The sequence below is a fragment of the Varroa jacobsoni genome, unplaced genomic scaffold, assembly GCF_002532875.2.
Source record: "Varroa jacobsoni isolate VJ856 unplaced genomic scaffold, vjacob_1.0 scaffold_70, whole genome shotgun sequence".
Taxonomy (NCBI): domain Eukaryota; kingdom Metazoa; phylum Arthropoda; class Arachnida; order Mesostigmata; family Varroidae; genus Varroa; species Varroa jacobsoni.
The window spans coordinates 132,649-153,176 of NW_019212972.1; the positions used below are offsets into that span (position 1 = coordinate 132,649).

Here is a 20,528-nt window from a genome sequence, read left to right on the forward strand (position 1 = left end):
AAAAGTTGACTAACTTTCAGCAACAGTCCCGGCGAATGTGTAACGCTACTTCTAACTTCTGACGCACAACGAAGTTGGTCGACTGCCGCCGCTTCCGCCGAGCCTTAGTTATCCGTCCTGTCGCGTTTGATCTGCTTGTAGTCCTACTCCGTACCATCCAAGTATCGGTAATATAACTTCTGCTTCATGCAATGGCTGGCGGAATTAGCGGTAGAATACCCCAAATGCACCTTTAACACATGCACAGAGTGATGTGGGTATGAGGGTAGAAAGGCGACCGACTATTGTAATTATTATGAGTTTAGGTACTCAATGTTGTTATCTGCTGTGAGCTGGCACTAAGCCGCGACATATATCCGATGCACGAGTTGATACTCACTTCCTGAAAGTCTACGTAGGTTCCGTACCGTGTACTTTCCTAGGTCCCTTTCCACCTTTTGGAATCAATGCCCTTGACATAAGCCGCGACCGGTTACAAAAGCCTCGTATGGCAGGTATTGTAAAAACGATAATTTATATATACAAACGTAGTACATAAAATACATATATGAACGCCTGTAATTCTCCAGCTCAGCTTCGACTGACAACGTTTGCCTGAAACTGGATGACGTGACATCAGACTGGATGGTTACTGTAGATGATTTTCTCTGGTAACGCGTGTCACTCTAGTATAGTGATTGGATTATCTTCAAGCCTTGACTTTATCTATTTTAGATATGTGTAATGCAGTACCGTATCTATAAAACAACAAGGGTGCCAAAAAGGACAGGTAAACAGGTGGAGCGACGGCAGTAATGTCCGAAATCGCCGCTAAGCTGAATAGTCAACAACAAAGAGAAATCTTTGGCTCAATTTACGCATCCGCTTAGCTGATTCTTATCATGTCTGCCTCCAGTATAATACAATTAGTACGACAACAACAACAACAGAAACTTAAATTTAGGTTTGTTTAGCGCCGTCAACACGGACTACGCCAGTTTTTCTTTCGATTGTGAGATACGAATCGGAACGGTAACAATAGTGCGATATGCCAAAGAGCTTCGTAATGGTCCACGTACGACTTCATATTCAGGAGTAAATGGGCGAGCATAAGTGAGCGCTACTGATCGCGCATTGCCTGTGGTCAGTACCCAGAAAACTACGCTTAGTCAAATCAGAGCCGGGTAGCCTGGAGCCAGTGGCTGCGCGACAATCGGATCTGCTCTGCTTGACCGTACATTTTGGTCATAAGGCAACTTTCCCCGCTTACTAGTGATCATAGTGTCGTTATACAGAGTTTAAGTATATGTAGAAGTCAGTATGACGCAGGCAACAATAACACCAGCAGCAGCAGCAGCAGCAGCAGCCAGGAAGGGAAATAAGACGAGGTTACTACGGAGGATAGCTAGGATGCGGCTATAAACGCAGCGTCAGCATAATAAACTAAACGATGCTGATAATAACGAAGACCCGTGATATTAATGTCAGATCTTCTTCTGCTACTGCACCTCCACCACGAGACTCTTACGCCGGTATCGGCCACCGTAGTATTTCGCTATCCTTCTTGTTACCGTGACCGCTGCTGCTCTTAGTTTCGATGGCATTTCGATGTGTTTCACTGAGTTACTCCACTGACTATGCCTTTCGACACCTGCATTAGCATATAGTCTGTTGTCCGGGCACTCGCTCTATCGACGAAGAACAGCCTCTGCTTGAGCAACCGACCACAGTTGGCAGACAGACAGACATGCAAGCCGACAACGCACCGGCACACAAAAGCTACTCATTGTCTTCGAGTTGTCAACGATCGCATCGGCGACAACGGCAATAGTTGAACGCAACACACAACCGCGCAAGTAGCGCCAACGGACGACTGACTGTTGGAGTTGGACAGACCAAAAGAAAATAAAACATGTGGATAAACGTCAGTAAACGAGTATATATGATATAAGGGGAATGGCAACGCTACATGAACTGAGACGGTCGGTCCATCACGTGTCAGGCCAACAAACGTATTGTTTGAGTAGTGGACACCGTCATTAAGATGGACTCGACTTGGCAATCTGAGTAATTCTCTAACGCGTCCGGATGATCGCGGCCCGACGCTTGCAAGCGCCTGACTATCTATTTGGTATTTTCTTGTTGCTAATAATAAAGGTGGTGATGTTGGAAAAGCTCCAGCTTTTGGATGATATGTGGGTTTCGAGCGGCTGGTTGGTGTGGCGGAACGGGTACCCCGAAGGTAAATTATTACTACCCCCAATGTTTCAAATTAAACTAGCGTCCATTCGGAGCTGCAAAGGCAATCGCCAAGGATCTTCTATTGCGTAGCGTTGTACTGCCTGAAACTTGGCGAAATAAGGCAACGTGAAGCCTGAATAACAGTGTAGGGTAATATGACCTACAGTGCCATTGTAACGTAGGGACGGAGCGGTTATAGGGTGACGGACGTTGTTACGGCCGTAAATTGACTCCCCCACACATTGAGAACATGTTCCTAAATTCTTTGGAAAGCGCTGCGAAAAGTAAATGGGTATACGAGAATGACATATCAATAACGAGCTGCTAATTTACGCTAGGATGCGATGAAGAGATCAACGCGGCTCCCTGTTTTTGAACTCCAACAATGAACGACATCTTACAGACGACATTTGACACGACGCTTGTCCTAGGCTGCAATAGATACCTGCTTGGACATTGTCCTAGTTAGACTATTGGGGATTAGTATTAGGCCAGTTTCATGGACTAACAAATGGTTAATTATCGGACCAGCGCTGTGTTTTCTAGCAAGGAAATAGATTAAGGACAGAACAATTCGTTCTCGGAATTATCATAGTGACTATGCTGTTAGAGCGTAGCTCTATGATTGTTTTTGGCACAGAAGGACGAAACGAACAATATTCGAACAGATGTGTCATGACCATCTGATCCCAAGTCAGCTCAGTCGCTGACTGATCAGCCAATTCTCAAACCCAATAGAGCGCTCACCATCAACATGAGTTGGCCAACTTTTAGGCCAGCTGACAGCTTGCTTAGCGTATTTTACAACAGAAGCCCCGCACTGAGGGACCCTTGCGGACTCTATATCTATAATAGCTATTTTGTTGTTGTGGCTGTTATTATATATTTTACTCTGCCTAGACGGAGCTGGCTCGCTTATAGCATTCACACATAGAGACCCGTCAGACAAATTAATCTAAGCAGGCTATTCAATTTATGCCGTTTCAATCCGGTGGCCGTCCTAATGCGACGATAACAAGTTGGCCGATTGAACTTAAGGACATTTAATTAGGTGATTTAGCTTCGAACCGGACACTTGGTCCATTTTATGTCAAATGGTACCGTCATCCGTCTGAAGCAATACTTAAATAAGGCCAGCAATTCGTTTGCACCCTTTTGCCATTTTCCCCTACAATAGTAGCAAATCGGCGGACTTTTTGCGTTTTGCTCCTTGGAGTAATCATCCTTGACAAGATGGCGCGATCGTGGCATTAAACACCCAAGTCACCTGTGAAACATTCTCCATGGCGCACTATTGTTCTGATGCGCGACTAACAAGAACCGCTTACTGGGTTCCGCAAATGCTGGCTCACTCTGTCTGTTGATGTTATCAAGCGAGTTATGTTTAAGGTATTATAGGTACCGTAAGTAATGGACAGTTACAGGGTAAGGGGAAATTAGGCGAAGAGGTAACTACAGCGCTTGATGGAGCAAGATGATACGCAATGCACGTATCTCTACAAACAGTGGACTCTTTTAGATGCGCAGAAAGCAGTCGAGGGCGCGGACTTGGCAGCGCGAGCAGTAACTGTTAGGGTCACAAACGCATGCGACGGTAGATACGAATCAATTGCGAGTGACAGTCCTCAGAAGAATAAATGATGTGGGTGTTTTGTCATTTTTTCGCTGGTCAAATTTTTGACGTAAACCACTGTACCGGGAGCGGCATCTGTTCACGACGCAGTTATATAGGACGGAATAGCCATTTAGAAGTTGTGTAGCTTCAACTTTTCAAGTACGGATTCGCATTGTAGTCAACGGCATTTCCGGTAGTACCATTGTACAATAGTAATGATGCCACCCACTGAAAAATTCGCACACAATGAACAATTTTCAAACACGCAAACTTGTTGCTTGAACGATTCGAGTACCTCGATTAGGTACAAACTTCGCCGTCCTCTTCAGCCTTCGAAAAATTAGATAACATTGTACGAGATACGTACGAGACTAATAGTTTGCGTACAGACAGAATACTAGCGCCTGGCCTATTTCCGCTCAACGGTTTCCATAAGCGAACAGGGCCTTCTATCTAGACTCAACTCGTGCTTTCTTCTACGACACTGAATATACTTTTTGCTAATTGTCTATTCACGCGATCGGCGTAGTTTTTGTCTTCCCTAACTGCCCTTACCACCACCAGCGTAGTTCACTCACAGCAGAGAATTGCATTACAGCGGATAATAATCATAAAATGATAACGTTAGCAGCCGCCAGGGCCGGGTCAAAAAAAGTGAGGTAAAAAAAAACTGGGTCGTAGTGGTAATTAACGGCCACTCGGTGGTCGGACGCTAATTATACCACCGATACCTGGGCAATTGGTGTTCCTCACCGAACCGCTGTCAGCAAACACACACAGATATGTAGACACTCGAACGGACGCCAGTGCAACGGTCGTCATTTGTTGTTTGAAGGATCACAGCCTGCTGATTTCAGCGGTTACATAGCAACAGCGGCAGTATAAGTAATCTTAAAAGCGATTTGCTACCCAAACAATTTTCAGCACGACTTATTTCTCTAGCTATTCAACGTCTACATTGTCCCAGGTTATATGGTAGTTCCTATTATATAATAGCACAAGTCTCGTCGCTCGATTGGAGCTTCTAGCTGGTAGCCGATAGCGACTTGACTACGCCACAGAAAACGAAGCTAAGAGGATCATCGTACGTTCTTACGGTTGCGGGTATTGTTGTCGTCGATTATACTGATCGCTACTGAAATAGGGTATTGCGTGAAAACAAGTAGTTTTTATTATCTTTTGATTATTTATCTGTGAGTGTTGTCTTGCGTAAGACTGACGGCTAGTATCCTATGGTACACCGGGTATCTGTTGCTTCACCTTTTCTCGTCACTATTGTTGAAAGTGCTAGTCATCTCTATCGTTCCATTTCCCAGAACTGAATCTATCCATAAACAAACCGAAATACCCATACCTACCTGTCATATGCGTACTCTTGATTGGTTGCGTCTACCACAGATGGCAGCTGACAGTTACTGACGCTTTGCCATCGTTTTCTAGTAGAAGTACTGAGCTTTGAGGTATTCGCTGTTGTTGACGCTGCCATTGGCCTTATATATATATAACGGCACCTAAACTTTTGGCGGGCTAGTTGTTACAATAAGCATATGATGCCATGAGAAAATCGGCTGTTTTAGCAGCAAAACCGTAAGCTCATCATGATGGTGTCATTTTCAAATGAGATTTTGCTGTTATCCAGTTTTTACGCGTTGGACGAACGCGAGATTAAACGTTGTGGGTAATTTCAAATCGACAACGCACTAAGCCGCAAACGAGTGTACGGCTGCAGAAGACTGCAACTGAAGATTCACGACAAAGAGGGAACAATGCGGGCTCTGAAGTTGATCAAGTGTATTTGCAGTGATCCTTCTGTCTCCATCAAGACGTTGCTGAATAAATATATTTGATGCGATGTTACGGAATGTTCATTGAGACTTCAGCTGCTCGTCATATGCCTTCAAAGTCAGTCCGGTACTTTCTAAAAATGATAAAACAAATATTTATTGTATGATGCTCAAGAGTCAAGCAGTAGGTCACCTTTGATTTTTCTCTGACAAGAAATGCTTCATTCCCGCTGCAAAAGTGAATCACAGAAATAATCGCTGGTCTTAGAGGATGTATTTATTGTGAGTAGAAGCAAATTTACTTCCTCCGCAGTGAAAGAAACGTCATACCGCAATGTTAGTTTTACAGAGACATAATATATTGGATTCTAAGTATACGGCGTCATTAAGCGAGGGTTCAGTAGGTCTCAACATAAACACGTCTACTTGCTCAGTCGTGCCAAGAAAGCGCTCGCTGAACTGTTTGCCTCTCGGCAGCTTGGGACCCTAATTAAAGCTGGAATCGCGGGTTATGGTGATTATCTTAAACAAACGTGACCGTTAGCAACAGCACCCCTAGCGCATGTATGACGTTTCGTGGACGCATTGCTCCTTATTTAAACACAACCTTAAAAACGAAGTATGAGCAAAATTTCAATTTAGGCGTCATTTTATTATTTATTATATAGATATTTAATTGCTATGCCCGCGTCGTAACAGTATGCAAATGTGGAAACAATATGGTGTAGGTATAGCGTTGCGGAAACAGCTTTCTTATAGCTTATTCTAGGTTTCTAGCGAAAAACTAAACCGGGCGGGTGGTCCATTGGACGAGACAAAGCAGACTGAGGCATACGGGCGAGACAAGACGGAGAATTGCTAGAGCAAATGCGGTAGCTCCGATGCCTTCAACTCTAGCGAAATGAAGCAGTATAGAGACACGGGCACAGCCATTAGACGTGTACATTACGGCGATCAGCTCGCTTCACAGGAATGGATTGACGGCTAGCATATATATACAAATAGCGGCATATTTTCATACCGAATGAAGTCGATTCCGTTTTGCTTGCTATGAGATACCGTCGAGTACAGGATGAGGGAGCAGAAACCGGACAAGCAGCAAACCCCGGTGCATCACTGCTATCGTCACCATTATCGACATTATTGAATATACGTGGCATGTGTTGTAGAAGCAGATGATAATGGCAAACATCAAATAGACTAAGACCATAAAGGTGTGTGTTTCCAGCGACCCTATGAATCTATTTTATCAGTGTACCCATAAAGCGAACAGGCATCTCCGTCTAACCATTATTCCAACCCACAAAGCACGGGCCCAACCGCCGCAGCCCATACTGAAGCCTCAACCGATGAGTTGCGCCAGTGCGCGCAAATGACCGGATACGTCGAAGGTTACTGTTCGTATAGTGGGGCGATCAACAGACCCACAACAACCGATGGGTCGAGCTAATCGTGCGTTATGTAGATTCGTGCACGATATACGAGTACTTACAAATCTAGAGCCGTTAATCCTCGCTACAACGAACGCTACCGCTTATGGAATCGCGAAACGTTCTCAATAATGTAGATCACTCACTACGTGCTTATAGCTAACACTACAAGCGTATTCAACGTACGGCTACAAGCCGTTAGAGACATGATGCTATTTGTAATACACAAATTACGAACACTTTAGAATGTTCATGTGCGGGGAAGGAAAATGAAGCGTACCGCAACGACTGAGCAACGATAAACTGCGTCAAAACGTCTAGCAATTGTTAATAAAACTACAGAAACAACAAAAACCAACAAACCGCAGTTATCTACTGCAAATCGAATAGGGTCCTACTGATCACGTGTGGTCTTATCGATGATATTGGATACTATCAACTACGTTTCATGTTAGCACGTGGATCATGGGCCGTTTGACCAATCGGTTTTCGGCAGCCATACAAACTGTTTGTTGCCCTTCATCGCAACGTCATGCCACACAGATATACACAATTTATTTATTGGATGGAAAATCAGCACAATTTTAGCTGGTGCCTAGGATAGGAGTACTAGTACAATAGTAAATGTATACGTAAAAGATGTTAACAAAAGCCGAAGCAATAACGCGGAGGCTTTAATGCTCATCTGGCGCACGCATGTAGCAATTGTCGCCGATACAACAGTGCAACGCCTGTTGAGAACTATCACCGTTCATTAAAATTGCCCCTATCGAAAGCGCCGCTATAGCGTGTACGGTATCGACCGATGAAATAAGCGATGCTATGGCCGGCGAAGTGCAGTTCGCCTCGCGATAACCCGATGTCCACGCATACCTGGGATGGGCACCATTGTTGCTTGAACTGTTTATCGGTTCGAACACGTCGAAGTCAGTGATTGCGGGCGGTTAGGTTATCGTTGGTGAGCCTAGCTAACAGTAGGGAGATCGCAGGGGTCTTTTATCAGGTACGATAGTAGATGTCGCTGTCATTAGAACAAATTGACCAACATTACTACGTGAAATTGTGTCAACACACATACTAACACCAAAGATACGTAGACGCAAAAACAAAGTTTTAAATTTAGAAACTTGACGGCATAGGTTGTTCGTTTAGGAGCCTTATCTGATCTATGTTAAAAAACGCGCGCATCTTGTAACACATCTAAATATAATAGACGTAAACGCCATCTATCACACGAATGTAATTAAACAGGTGGTCTGTTGGGAAACGAGCTAACTGAGTCATAGGCTTTAACTAAACGACAGACAGTATAACAGCACAACTTAGACCGGCGCGCTGTTGGATTGATTTAATTCAGCATATGTGTATTTCGTATAGTGTTATTTATTCTACTGTTCGTCATTATGAAGTAATATGGTGCTATGTTCACGCATGCGCTGTCCCGGCTGTAGAAATGGCAAGCAGACCTGTTACCGTCTCTATTTAACGTGACTTAATTTCAATCAGGAGAAAACGAAAAGGGGAGATGGTGGCTAACGTGGTTAAAAATAGAACTTGAAACGATACGATAGAATTAGATTATTAATCAGACATGAGTTTTTCCTGCTCACGTTTGAATTTCGTTGCTGCGGCGTTACCGCTCGACCCAGTCTTACTGCAACGATCATTGTTATAAAACAAGATTTCGACTATTCGTTCGAGTTCAGCGGCTTCGAGTGGCTTGCAGACACCTTTGCCGGAAAATGATGAAGCCTCAGTCAACAGCCAACAATTCCTAGCGGTAGCATATGGCTTCAAGGCACCGACTGAACTATTCCTACGAACGAATTACGTCACGATCAACGCGACGAACTCGAGCGACTCGGGCTCATTAGAGGCACACCAAGAACCGTTACGAACTTGATCGATGTCAGTAGCAGAAAAAGCATCTAGCATGTATTAGGTAGTGACTCATCTCGCGGCTGGCTGTGGCTTTTGTTCAACAGCAAAAGCTGACCAGGACGATAGCTAGCCCGGGAAAATTCCTACCAATACCAGGGTTCCACTAGCTGTTTAGCTTTCTTCGCCTTTTTACCGCCTAGACGCATGCAATCAAACGAGCCTTTACTAGGGACGTGAGGACAAGTACGTGCAGCATAGAAGCGGTCCTGGTTAGTAGTCCTCGTCGACTGCACCTCTGTTCTCTTCTTCTTAATCGGATTATGGACAAGTCTTTCAATCCGCGCACTGCACAGCGTACTTAATTTTATTTCCCGACATAATTACTGCGAAATTTCATTACAGCAAAGATTATGATGGCAGAATGGTCAGAGAATGTACCCTGTTACTGTATATTTAACGGCTCATTGTTGTTGCTCTCGTCATCGTTAACGTATTTGCAAACGCGCGAGTACGCGATTCGATCCGGCTTTGCTTCTCAACATCCTTTTTTTTCCGTACATTATGACTGGGCTACACAATTTATATAAACCATAGCAATGGCCCATTCTCGTCGCTGTATTAAGGCCATTAGCAACGCCTCAAGGTGCAACGTTTGTGCGTATATGTGTGTGTTTGTGTTTCTCGCTGCCTCTGTTTTTCTGCGCAGTGTATGTTTGTCTTCTAGATTAAAAGGAACCCTTGCGAGACGGCCGAGATGTACGGCGCCGCGGTTTTGTCTGAACGGCAAGTTGTAAGTGGGTTGACAGCGCTGCGGATAGCGCGGTAAACGATAACAAAATAAACAAATTGACTTTCCATATACACTTGTACTTTTTTTTTCGTTTTTCTTTTTCTACTCGTAGACGAAACTTGAACGGTGTAGCATCGACTGGCTATTTTGACAACTTCAACAAGGTGGGCTGACAGCCTAGACTTGTGAACGTACAAAAAAGATAAATGATTTCTCCTGATTCCTGAAATCGAAATAATAGCTAAAGGAGCTACGTCAAGACTGGGTGGCTAGCATTTATAGTGTCAGTACCACAAAGTGCCCAAGAGGAACTGAAACAGCTCTTGAACGAACTTTTTATTGTAGTGGGTTGTTTCTGGTACTCGAATAAGCCAGATCTTTAGGGAACAAAACCACAAAGTCATCGTAAAGGAAGAGAGGTTTGAGCAAGATATGCTACTATCTAATGTTTTCACTACGGAAGCGCTGTACTTCCGACTTTAAGCTTGGAACGAACTCAAACGGTACCTTACATCGACGACTTACGCTGTTGCCAGTCTCTAGGAGGCCTCCTCGGGAAAAACCCCAATAAATCAACGCGTAAGCTTCACAAGGAAAAAACACTCATTAAAGTTCAGCTAAAAACTTATTACTAAAGGGTACAAATGCACATCCAATGTTACCGGTTGCAAGATTCGTAATTAAAAGGTTGTGTGTCGTAAGCATATATGTCGCATGGCTCATAAGGACCTTAGGCAGGTCCCTGATACCACAAAAGTCAGCAGCTTCATCAAAAATACCATTTGAAAGGGCAAAAGTCAGGAGATTTTTCCATAGGTCTACTCTTCGACGTAATTTTAGGCATAAACCATCCAGTTGCCTTTTATTTTTCAGCATGAAGCTTTCATTACTAATGTAAAAGTTGACTGGAGAAATGATGGCCCGTTTGGCCACTTTTGGCCACTACCATAAGGGTGTTCAATTTTAGGTGAGGTTAAACGTGGTATACATGGTCATGGACCATGCTATATAACCTACTTTTATAACAATAATTTACAAGATTGCTGCGCCTCTTTTCTGGTTGTGAAACGATTAAAAAACCTAAAAAAAATTAGGTTGATTTAAATACTTTATAAAGTATAACGAAGTCACAGAAAACTGTGTTCTTTGTCAAGAAAGGAAGAGATCTAATTCAAAGAACAGCTATGTTCAAAACTGACCCTCTGATCATTTGGTCTCTTTCTAAAAGCAATATTTATATATTTAGCAGGCTCGGACTTGATCAATTGTACGCGGCCTGTTTGTAGTGGGAACCTTACAGCTGCAGTATCGCGTCATTTAGTGCTAGTATTAATAATAATAATTAAATAATTAATAATATATATAGTAAATAATTAATAATAATTGAAGTGAAAGTTTTAAAAACAATTTTTGAATAGTTTAAGTCTCGAATTGAAGCCTTGGTAGAAATGCTTGCTTGTAGACATTGAACACTTGAAACACGTTTGTCAGAGATATCTCTATATCAGAAAATGCCTATACGTATAAATAAATACACGCCTATAAATTAACGGCATAGAATATGTCCTAACTGAAACCGAATATAGCGCAGAATTAGACGCTCGCTCACCCGGTCTCTCCATCTTTTCCTTCATAGGCCAATGCTACGAACACATTCCTAGCTAGACGGCTCTATGCGGTCTTAGTTTAGTGCTATGCGCGTCTTGGGTTTTTTCAGAGTTTACGCTATCTGGTCGGACACTTTTGGCGTTACTATTGCGGCGTGTGATACCCTTCGTTCGCGTGTCAATGGCTCATAACGCGGGGCTGCTGCTGTTGGTGGTTACACGTTCATGCGGGTCAAGTCTCCTGACCGCCTGTGGGCAGATTGTCCTGTATGTCCGAGCGACCACGTCCTTCATGTACGTATCCACTCAGATGTTGAGCACATGTAGGGGACAGTAATGTTGTGCAGTGTGTAAATGTGCAAAACAACAATGTGATAATAGAATAGAAATTACAAACGAATTACAGGAAAAGTGGATGATGGATATGTAACCTAGAAAAAGTGACGCGTCACCATGAAAACGCAGTAGGAAAAGCGACGCGGCATGGGGTTCGAATTTGAGGCCCATCGGATTGAGCCTGAGCTAGGTCTTCACTTGATGCTCCTGGAACTTCCACGTATAGCAGTGTTGAGCCACTAGCGTTTTACTTTTTTGATACGAACGTTCCATTTTTTTTTTTGTAGTATTCTAAAAACGGAGCATTGTGATGTTGCTGACGATATCGGATATGATATGCGGACGATGATTCAAACGAGCAGAGACCGAATGGGAGCATGCTGAAATGCTTCTTTTTGCGTATTTCGTAATAGTACGGATTATGGCCTGCGGGAAAAGCTCTCGAATTTATTTAACGCATCCTCACGCATAGGAGCAAATAGAGATTTTACATGATTTTCATCATATTAAACTTGGTGATGATCAGAATAATAACTTTCGTTTAGATTAGATTGTAAATAAATCATATCAGTGCAAAAAACTCATATTACTAAATGATAATGTTAGAAACAACTGGGCGTCAAATCATCCCATGTAAGATGCGTATCGCTAACGTAGAAGAAACAATTGTCTGCCAACAATCAACCCGCTGAGCGAGCCACGCGGCAGCGCTTCTCTCAGATAGTGGCGTGATGAAGAATTTTCTGTGGCCAGTTTTTGTCAAGAGCGGCATCATCACCATCATTATTAGCCTTACCAACATGTCCTTTCTACGAAAAGACCAAATGCTTCTGCATTTCTCTGCTGCCAGCCGATGTCTGTTTTGTTCTGTTACTGGCGAAAGTTGTCAGTGTTACACAGCTGATCTTCATGAACAAACCGTCTATGGTCTATCTATAACCGTGTCAATGACGATCTATGAAAGCGGGGTCGGTTCCACTGTTAGTAACACTGTTACTCTGTAAATACGAAGCGTTGTTTAAGAGCATCGTCAGCGTGCACTCTTTTTCATTCGCTTTTCCTCCGTCAATCACAGCATCGTCATTGGTGAATCCACGGTATTACGTACCTGTCAGGCCCGATCGGCAAATGGCATCTCATCAGCACTTCAGCACCAGGCGGCCGACCGACAGCATTTTGGACCAGCTTTCATCTCGAGCAGTATTCGATTGCTTTTGTTGCCACTGATCATCTGTGGCCTATAGATCGTCCAAGCATAGCCTTACCCTGTTCTGAATCGCGCGCGCCGAAAGCTCAGCGCTGGCCTTTCGATACGAACCAAGCTCAACACAAACGAAACAGTAAATACACAACTGACCAGTGCCTACGCCGACGGTTGCCGTCGGCCTGTTGACTGGCTGTAGGACGTTCGAAATACGCCCACAATAAACGGTAAGTAACTGTCTGTCCGTCGCTTCGTCGGCGGAACGGACTGGTTATGCTACTGTTGTTGTGGCCGATTCTACCAACCGGCGACAGCTACATCGACGGCGAATGCGGCCAGAGGCAAATGCAGTTCGGCCTATAAGCCGAACGATGCTGATTAGGTATCTGTCGGTAGAGCCGACTGCGTAGCGAGGAAACAGCCGGCTTAATTGTAGCAACAAACAAGTTAACAACAAACCGATCATCATCATTTCTCTGGCGGCAATAGCAGCCACGGCGGCCGGCCCACTGATCAGTGTACAGAAAAAAAAACATAACAGAACCTGAAGTCGGTTAGTGAGCCACAAGGAAGCTGCTGGATATCCGTGGACGACGATAGCGGCGACGGCAACGGCGCCAATGGACGCAGTCGCTACTGGCCAACAAGCCAGAGAACCACTGACACAACGAAAAGATTCACTCAATTACAACAAGAACCAAAATATCAATAGAAACAACAACATAACCCAAGCTGTTAGTCTATCTCGTACTGAACTATATAACGTTGATCAAATTATGGATGGTTTTGCTACAGTGGGTTTTGTTCTGGCCTGCTATTGCGAGTGCTCTATCGCTTGATAACTATAGTATCACACAGATGGCTTCATATAGCTAGAAAATATGGCTGAGAAAATGAGATGACCAAATCTGGTACGCACCCGTTTATAATATAAGCGACTAAATTAGGTACATCACGATATCGTGACTTTTGGCCGACTGTCGATTGTGGAGAAATCTACTGGAAAACTAGATTACGGCAGTTGGCTTGTCGTTTCAGAAAAAAAACAGGAGCTTCAACTAAATTAAGTATAGGGCGAATAAATAAATTACTAAGAGCGATTATTAGCTCCTTACGGACGGCAGCAGTACCAGCAGTCATCTATGTCAGCAATTTTCACTCGTCTGGTAAAACCCCCAGCTTCGCTACGTAGTACTGAAAGGAAAGCTCACAAAAGCATAGAAGGGAGATATACAGAAGCCGTTTTCCTGTGCTCTATCCGCTTGACAAAAACCTGTTCCGGTTGTTTCTTCGTCATTAGGTTCGCTTGATAGCGTAGCGGATAACGAATTTGCTAAACTTACAAACGCATAGTAGTAGTAGTATGGGTTTGGAGCTCGGCGAAGGTATACTTCGTTTCGTCCTAAAAGGGGTCACCCGTCTAAAGTGATGCCTAGCAGCCTGAACGCCCGATGCAAAACACGAAAAAATGTACCAGTCCTATTCGTTCGAGGACGTAACAATCGTGCAACAACATGTCCAAAAAAAAAACTATACGACAGATTCGAAATCCCGAAGCAGCATACCTTTGATGTATCATTAGGAAATGGTAATTGCTTCAGTCGTATTTGATTGTCTACCGCGTCAACCTATATAAGTTAGTTACTTAACCAGTACATTCAAACGCTGTCACATAGTCTAACGGCTTACCAACCTATAACCGATTTCGACCGCTGATTTCGCTACCGCTGGCATCTTTGCGGCACAAATAGGAGCCAGTGACTAACAATGGATCAATCGATTCTATAAGGACCACACGCGGTCGCCCAGCAGGCGTTCTGCCTGGCCTTTTTCGATAGTAGTTAGAATCGTAGGGTAACAAACCCTTTATGGCATTGCATTAGCGTTCTTCCAATTTCGACCCTTTCAGTGTTACGGTATCGATATTCTTACAGGTGACCCATGATGGCCGTTTGTCATTGGCGGCAGCGTCCTTTTCTATATATATATATATTCGTCCTTTTCCCCAGCCGACGAGGCGGTGAATACTGGGTTATAGTTAAGGAATCTGTTTGTCGATTTCTCGACTTGTGCGCAAATTTTTTACGTTGTCACCTCGTGCTTGCCGTTTCGTTGTCGCTTGATTAGAAGTGTCCATCATGATTTGAACGAAAGTGACGATGCTTGATACTGGGCGGTCTGTGTACACGGGAATGGACGCAATGACCACCATTGCATAAGCATTCCCTGACAATACTATCCACGTACCTGTTTATTTATCTAATGACGAGCGTAGCTATGTGATGGCGTTTCTTCGGTAACTAGCTAGCTAGCTAGATAGTTAATTGTCTATTACATATGTTCACGGCGTGAAACGTAATGGAACGTCGGGTACCAGTTAGAATCACTAACTGGATAGTGTTGAAGAACGCGTAGAAGAAATAAATACATAGGATTTTATGATTTCTCTTTTTCATGACCTTCCATTATTATTATTGTTGTTGTTATTATCATTTTAACAAAATTCTATTGTACAATGTTTATACTGCACAAAATCTGTGAAATTCGTCAACGTCGAGCTGACATCCGTTCACGTCAGATCGTTAAGAATCATTTCTCTCACGTAAGTCCTATTTTCGTGGTTCCCTTTGTCGCCAAGCGCAATATATACAGTTAGATAGCTCCTGATTTATGATGAACAGTCGCGAAAACAGCAGCAGATGAACACTGTCACAAGATCTAACCATTTTTCTTCGAGAAGATTGCAAAAATGTCAAACTGTTGCGCTTAATAATTTCGCGCCAGGCTGCCAGGTATTTCTAAATTCTTATTGGCCGTTGCAGATAGATATAACATGGTCGTTCAGTTGATAGGAAGGCATGCGTCTTCTAAGAGCTCTATTTACCATTGTGCCCACCGTTGTTGACTATGCCTAGATCGCTTACAATCTATTCATGCAGACATTATTAATATTACATTAATGATACATTTTACTAAATATATATATATATATGAGATCTGGCGCGACAGACGGCTCTGCGTAACTGGATGGTTCTCTTACGTTTCGCCTGTACATCTTCAATTCGTACCTGACAATAGTCGCCCTATTATATGTTCCAACAGCATATCTGGATCGCTTACATTAGTGTTAGTATGCAATAAAGTAGGACCATATACATCTCGTCGATAATTGACAGTCTACCCAGCGCTGCGCCTACCTCACTTCCTTTGCAAACAACACAAAGAAAAAGAAGTAGATGCCAGCTTTTCCGAAAACACTGTTCGTCTGTGAGTTCAATGTGTGTAAAACCAGCTGTCCTGTTTTTTCAAGGACGGCCTCTTCTCCTCGGGTGGCAGTTATAGCCCTGTTTAAAAAAGAGCCATGTTGCTCTGCTTTAAAATGTGTCAGTGTTTCTTACCGGTTCTTTGTTCGTATGTTTAACATGTCGGCACAACTAATTAGAGTATCGTATTCAACAGGTACGTACTATAACATTTTTACTACATGGGCTTTCTCGACTATCTGCATTTTCTCATTGGCATTACTTTATTCGACCAGTTACTCGCCGGGGTGACGACGTATTTGAAACGACTTAGAATGTACAATCATTGTGGAATAATTCTGCACAATCGTGTACACGTGTGCCATAAGCGCACACGTGGATGTGCCTACTGCCGGTATCTCTGTACACTACTGCTGAAGATTACTTCTCCTTTTAATTTTTTTTTCCTGTAATTTACAATTGTTGATTTCGATTTAGTTTTTTATCCGTAGGTTCTGTAGAAGGAAATAGTGCTATCACATGCTTACTGATGCGTACCCACTTTCCTGGGAAACATTATCAGCTTGCTGCAACTGCTGAAGATCGTCATCACGCTCTTGGATATCGTCTAGATCGTCGAGTACAAGGGTTCCTCCGCCATTCGTGCTACTCGAGCTCGTTAACGTTAACGAGTGCAGTTGACTGATATCGGTACAGCATTCAATCATCGGTTCTTCGAACGCCTCTTCGATCGAGTCCAATTTGAGGATACGAGGACGGCGATAGTTCGACGAACCTGTCGACAACATTTGACGTCGTACGTTCGCCTGGCCGGTCGAGAGGCGAGCACGCTGAGCGGCCATCTTTTCACGCCGGAACTCCTGAAGCGCGTCATGCAAACGTTGCCGGAGCTGCGTCTCCATCTGGCCAGCCTTCGAACACAAAACTGCATGACACCGGAGCTCTTGCTTGAACGCCCGCTGTCCACTCTCGTGACGATAGACCCAGCAGAACATGTGCGGGTAGTTGTCTTGAGGTGCGGCCGAGCAGTGGGTGATCCTCGACGCCCAATATTCGGTGAGTCCATGCTGAGAGGTCCATGCCTTGACACCCTGCCGGGTAAGGCTGACTTTCATTTGTGTCACATTGCTACCCTGCGTATGCTGGCGCCGGACATGATTGTTCCAGAGCGTGGCGGCAGCCGCGTCAATATTCTTCGCCCAAGGCGTGATTACATTACCGAGATACACGCACTTATAGGTAGGGTCAGCCTCGCTGATCGCTACCGACTTGCTTCGGCCGCCACGTCCAAAGATCACACTCAGCATGCCGAACGTACCTAGCGAATGCAACGAGCTGAGTGTGCTCAGCTTTGGCAAGGATGTCAGCATGCAGTGTCCAAGGCCCGACGACGGCAGCAGGGGCAGCTGCGGCAAAACGTCTTCGTTCGTCGTAAGCAGCATCTGCGAGCAGCGACCGACACGTGTATGGCGCAGAATAACAACAACTAGATTGTATGCCCGTGACTGGCGCCACTCCTCTTTAACGTCTCTCCCTCGTATTACAACAGCTATTGCTTTTAGGCTGTGCCTAGACCTAAGCAGAAATTTGGGCGTCGACGAGGTTCGCGCGGCTGATAACAACCACGGCAACAAAAGCTTAGCGTAACTTTCGGCAGCGAGCGGATGACAAACGACTCGCGAATTGTTGTTACTTCCGTTCTTGCAGGCTCCGTAACAGCGGAGTTTAGCAATGCCGTCTGTGAGTGCCGAGACGTTGCGATCGGTTAGATAGTGATTCCTAAAGAACTGTGATTCCTTTTGCTAATGGTAACGACGTTGGTCAAATAGCTGGCACCCGTACGCTTATTTAAAGTCAAGGCGTCCTTAAGGCGAATTAAGGACGTAGAAATCGCAATTATCAGTATCTGACAGGTTGATCAGCCTGGTTTAACTTCTTAGGCAGTCGAAAATCAAGCTTCATTCAAACTACCTCATTCAGAACATGATTACAGTTGTTGTCCGACATTTGCGTTCTTATCAAATATTCTGTTCGAGTCGAATGGTCGCAAAGAAACACACCAGATAGTTATTTTTCAGCACTTGTATTTAAAGTGTACCTTTATACCGATAACTATCCACTCTCAAATATCCTTACGGTTGCCACTTCCCCTTAATAGCAACAACAGCACGCAACTTCTTTTTTTTTTTATCTCCAATTCAGTACGTTTCTTATGCAAATACACCAAAGTCCTTTCCAGTGGTGATGACGGGCAATTATAACTGTACTCGATCATCAACTAATAAATTATATTCCGAGCCTACGATAATCATCCGAATTCACGTTAAGCGTATACATTTTTTTCTGCTACGGTGGCGGCACAAGTTGTCAGAAGTCGCTCTAGTCAGAGTTAGCCGTTTCGACGTTCTCTAACTGGCCAGTGCCAGCGATCCTGTTGATCTAATCAATGAGGCGAAGACGGCGACGGTCGGATAGAGGAACTGTTAACAGACGGATCCAAACAATGCGTCTGTACAGATAAATCGACCGATCAGTAGCGTCTGCTTATTTCAACGGCTCTGCTTCAAGCGACTCCCTGAACAAGGCGATAGCCACTTTTCATCAGTCCTGATGGTGCTTGTTGTCACTACTTTTTGTTACTGCCCTTCGGTGTGGCGCAGCACACTTCTCAACGACACAGGCGCTTCGAGGCACGTGACTCTCGGTTCAGATGCGGCTAGTCACATTTCTATCATTACTGAATGTAAATTTAGTTGGTCCGGCGCGAAATTTGTCTCCCACCCGCCACTCGCTGCACCGAACTCGCGGACTGCGCGCGGCGGAACGCCACACAGCGTACGAGTATATTGCAATAGGAAGAGACAGGCAGATAAGACAGAAAGATCTTGGTAAGAACTAGGGTCACGGTACGATGACAGGCGTTATCTTAGGTAGAAATACGCTGGTCTCGACCACTCTCATATATTTTGGGCCACTGATTGAATAGTGACGCAGGCTGCTTACTAATATCGCCGTGATGACGGCTTTCGGTATTCGCGTTGAGCAGGCGTCAGTCGTGCTCTCAGTAGGTCCCTTCATACGATTTGCTCTCAATAGACATCCATACACACAGCTCAATGATGGTGGCGCCCTACCAGCGAGAGTGTGGATTCTGCCATTCGTGGTTATAGTTTGTATGCAAGCAGCAATGATGATGATGATCACGATGATGTTTGATGATTCGACTCTCCACCGAATGAGCTTCAGTAAACTAAGCAACAAACCAGTAGGCAGTCAGGCCATCACTTCGTCATCATACTGTGGCATCCTATACGAAGCGCAATGCGTATTTCTATGGTTGGTAGTCTCTAGCTGTTGCCGGGTGGGTACTGCTGTGGAGAAGGTTGATCACTAAGCATGCTCAGCGCCGGCCCTCCCTATCTGTAGCTGGTGACCCTTCCTCCGAGAGGCAGTGCTAGCTTGAGTCGAGGCGGCGGCGGCGGCGGCGGCGGTAGTGGCTAGTAAGAGGGGCAACCAGGCCAGTGGGCATGCAACAGACCACTCCGTCTACTAGAGGAAACAGTGATGACGATCAGCGATGTGACACTACGGTCGTAACGAACAATTATAGACAATGTCTGTGTAACGTGGTGCGATGGATGGGAAACCCTGGCGCAAAGAAACGCTAGGCAGTCTCTACTGGCAGTAATCAGTAGACTGCTTAAAATTGACTTTTGTCTGGAAGCTGAATTCTGGTTGGTTTTAGTTTTCTCAATCCTAACTCATCCAATCCTGCATTGCGACGTGCCGTTCTTATGCCTAAGGTATTCAGAGATCACGCCTTTTAAGCAGCGATTGATTATTGCTGAATCGGCTGTGCGATCCGTTACCGCCACTTTCCGTACAAATAATGATTTCATTGCTCCTACTACATACACTTCAATAGTTATCCGTAATATACGTTGCCTCTTTGTTTGCCCGACTATCGGCCTCGTTTAGCTTGTGGGGCTTACTTTGTGGATGCATGCGTTAACCACTGCTCAAGAATGTCGAAAAAACTAGCGAAAGCGAGCACTGAACTGACAACGAAACTGAGCAACAACAGAAGCAACTGAAGTTGTGTTTCCGTGTGTCCCGTAGCGGTCGTCGTCGTCTACTTCGATGATTTTCGAAGAAACTAATGGTAGATCTATTGGTCCGTTGTTAAAACAGGCAGGAACCCGCTCGGGATCGTTGATGGTGCTACTGTTGTTTCTTCTTTGTAGACTGAAACAGAACACGTTGGGTGCTCAAACGCTAGATCGAAGATGGAAGGACTTCGCGGCTGAAAGAAGCAGCGTGATTCTTCTTGTCCAATCGAATTATACTGGGTATCGTGTTGAATTAACCGTTGAGAAGTGAACAGATATCGATCGTATT

The 20,528-nt window shown here is 44.4% G+C and overlaps 1 protein-coding gene across 1 annotated transcript in view; it reads right to left on the reverse strand.

Annotated features, from left to right (window-relative positions):
- LOC111262445 (protein FAM43A) overlaps positions 1 to 19,466 on the reverse strand; it is a 40,865-nt gene extending 21,399 nt beyond the window's left edge. Inside the window, exon 1 of the mRNA XM_022836722.2 lies at positions 16,668 to 19,466. Within this exon, the coding sequence (XP_022692457.1) occupies positions 16,668 to 17,572 (905 nt within the window). The 5' untranslated portion in view covers positions 17,573 to 19,466. The remainder of the gene's footprint in view (positions 1 to 16,667) is intronic.
- Positions 19,467 to 20,528: the final 1,062 nt, after the last annotated feature.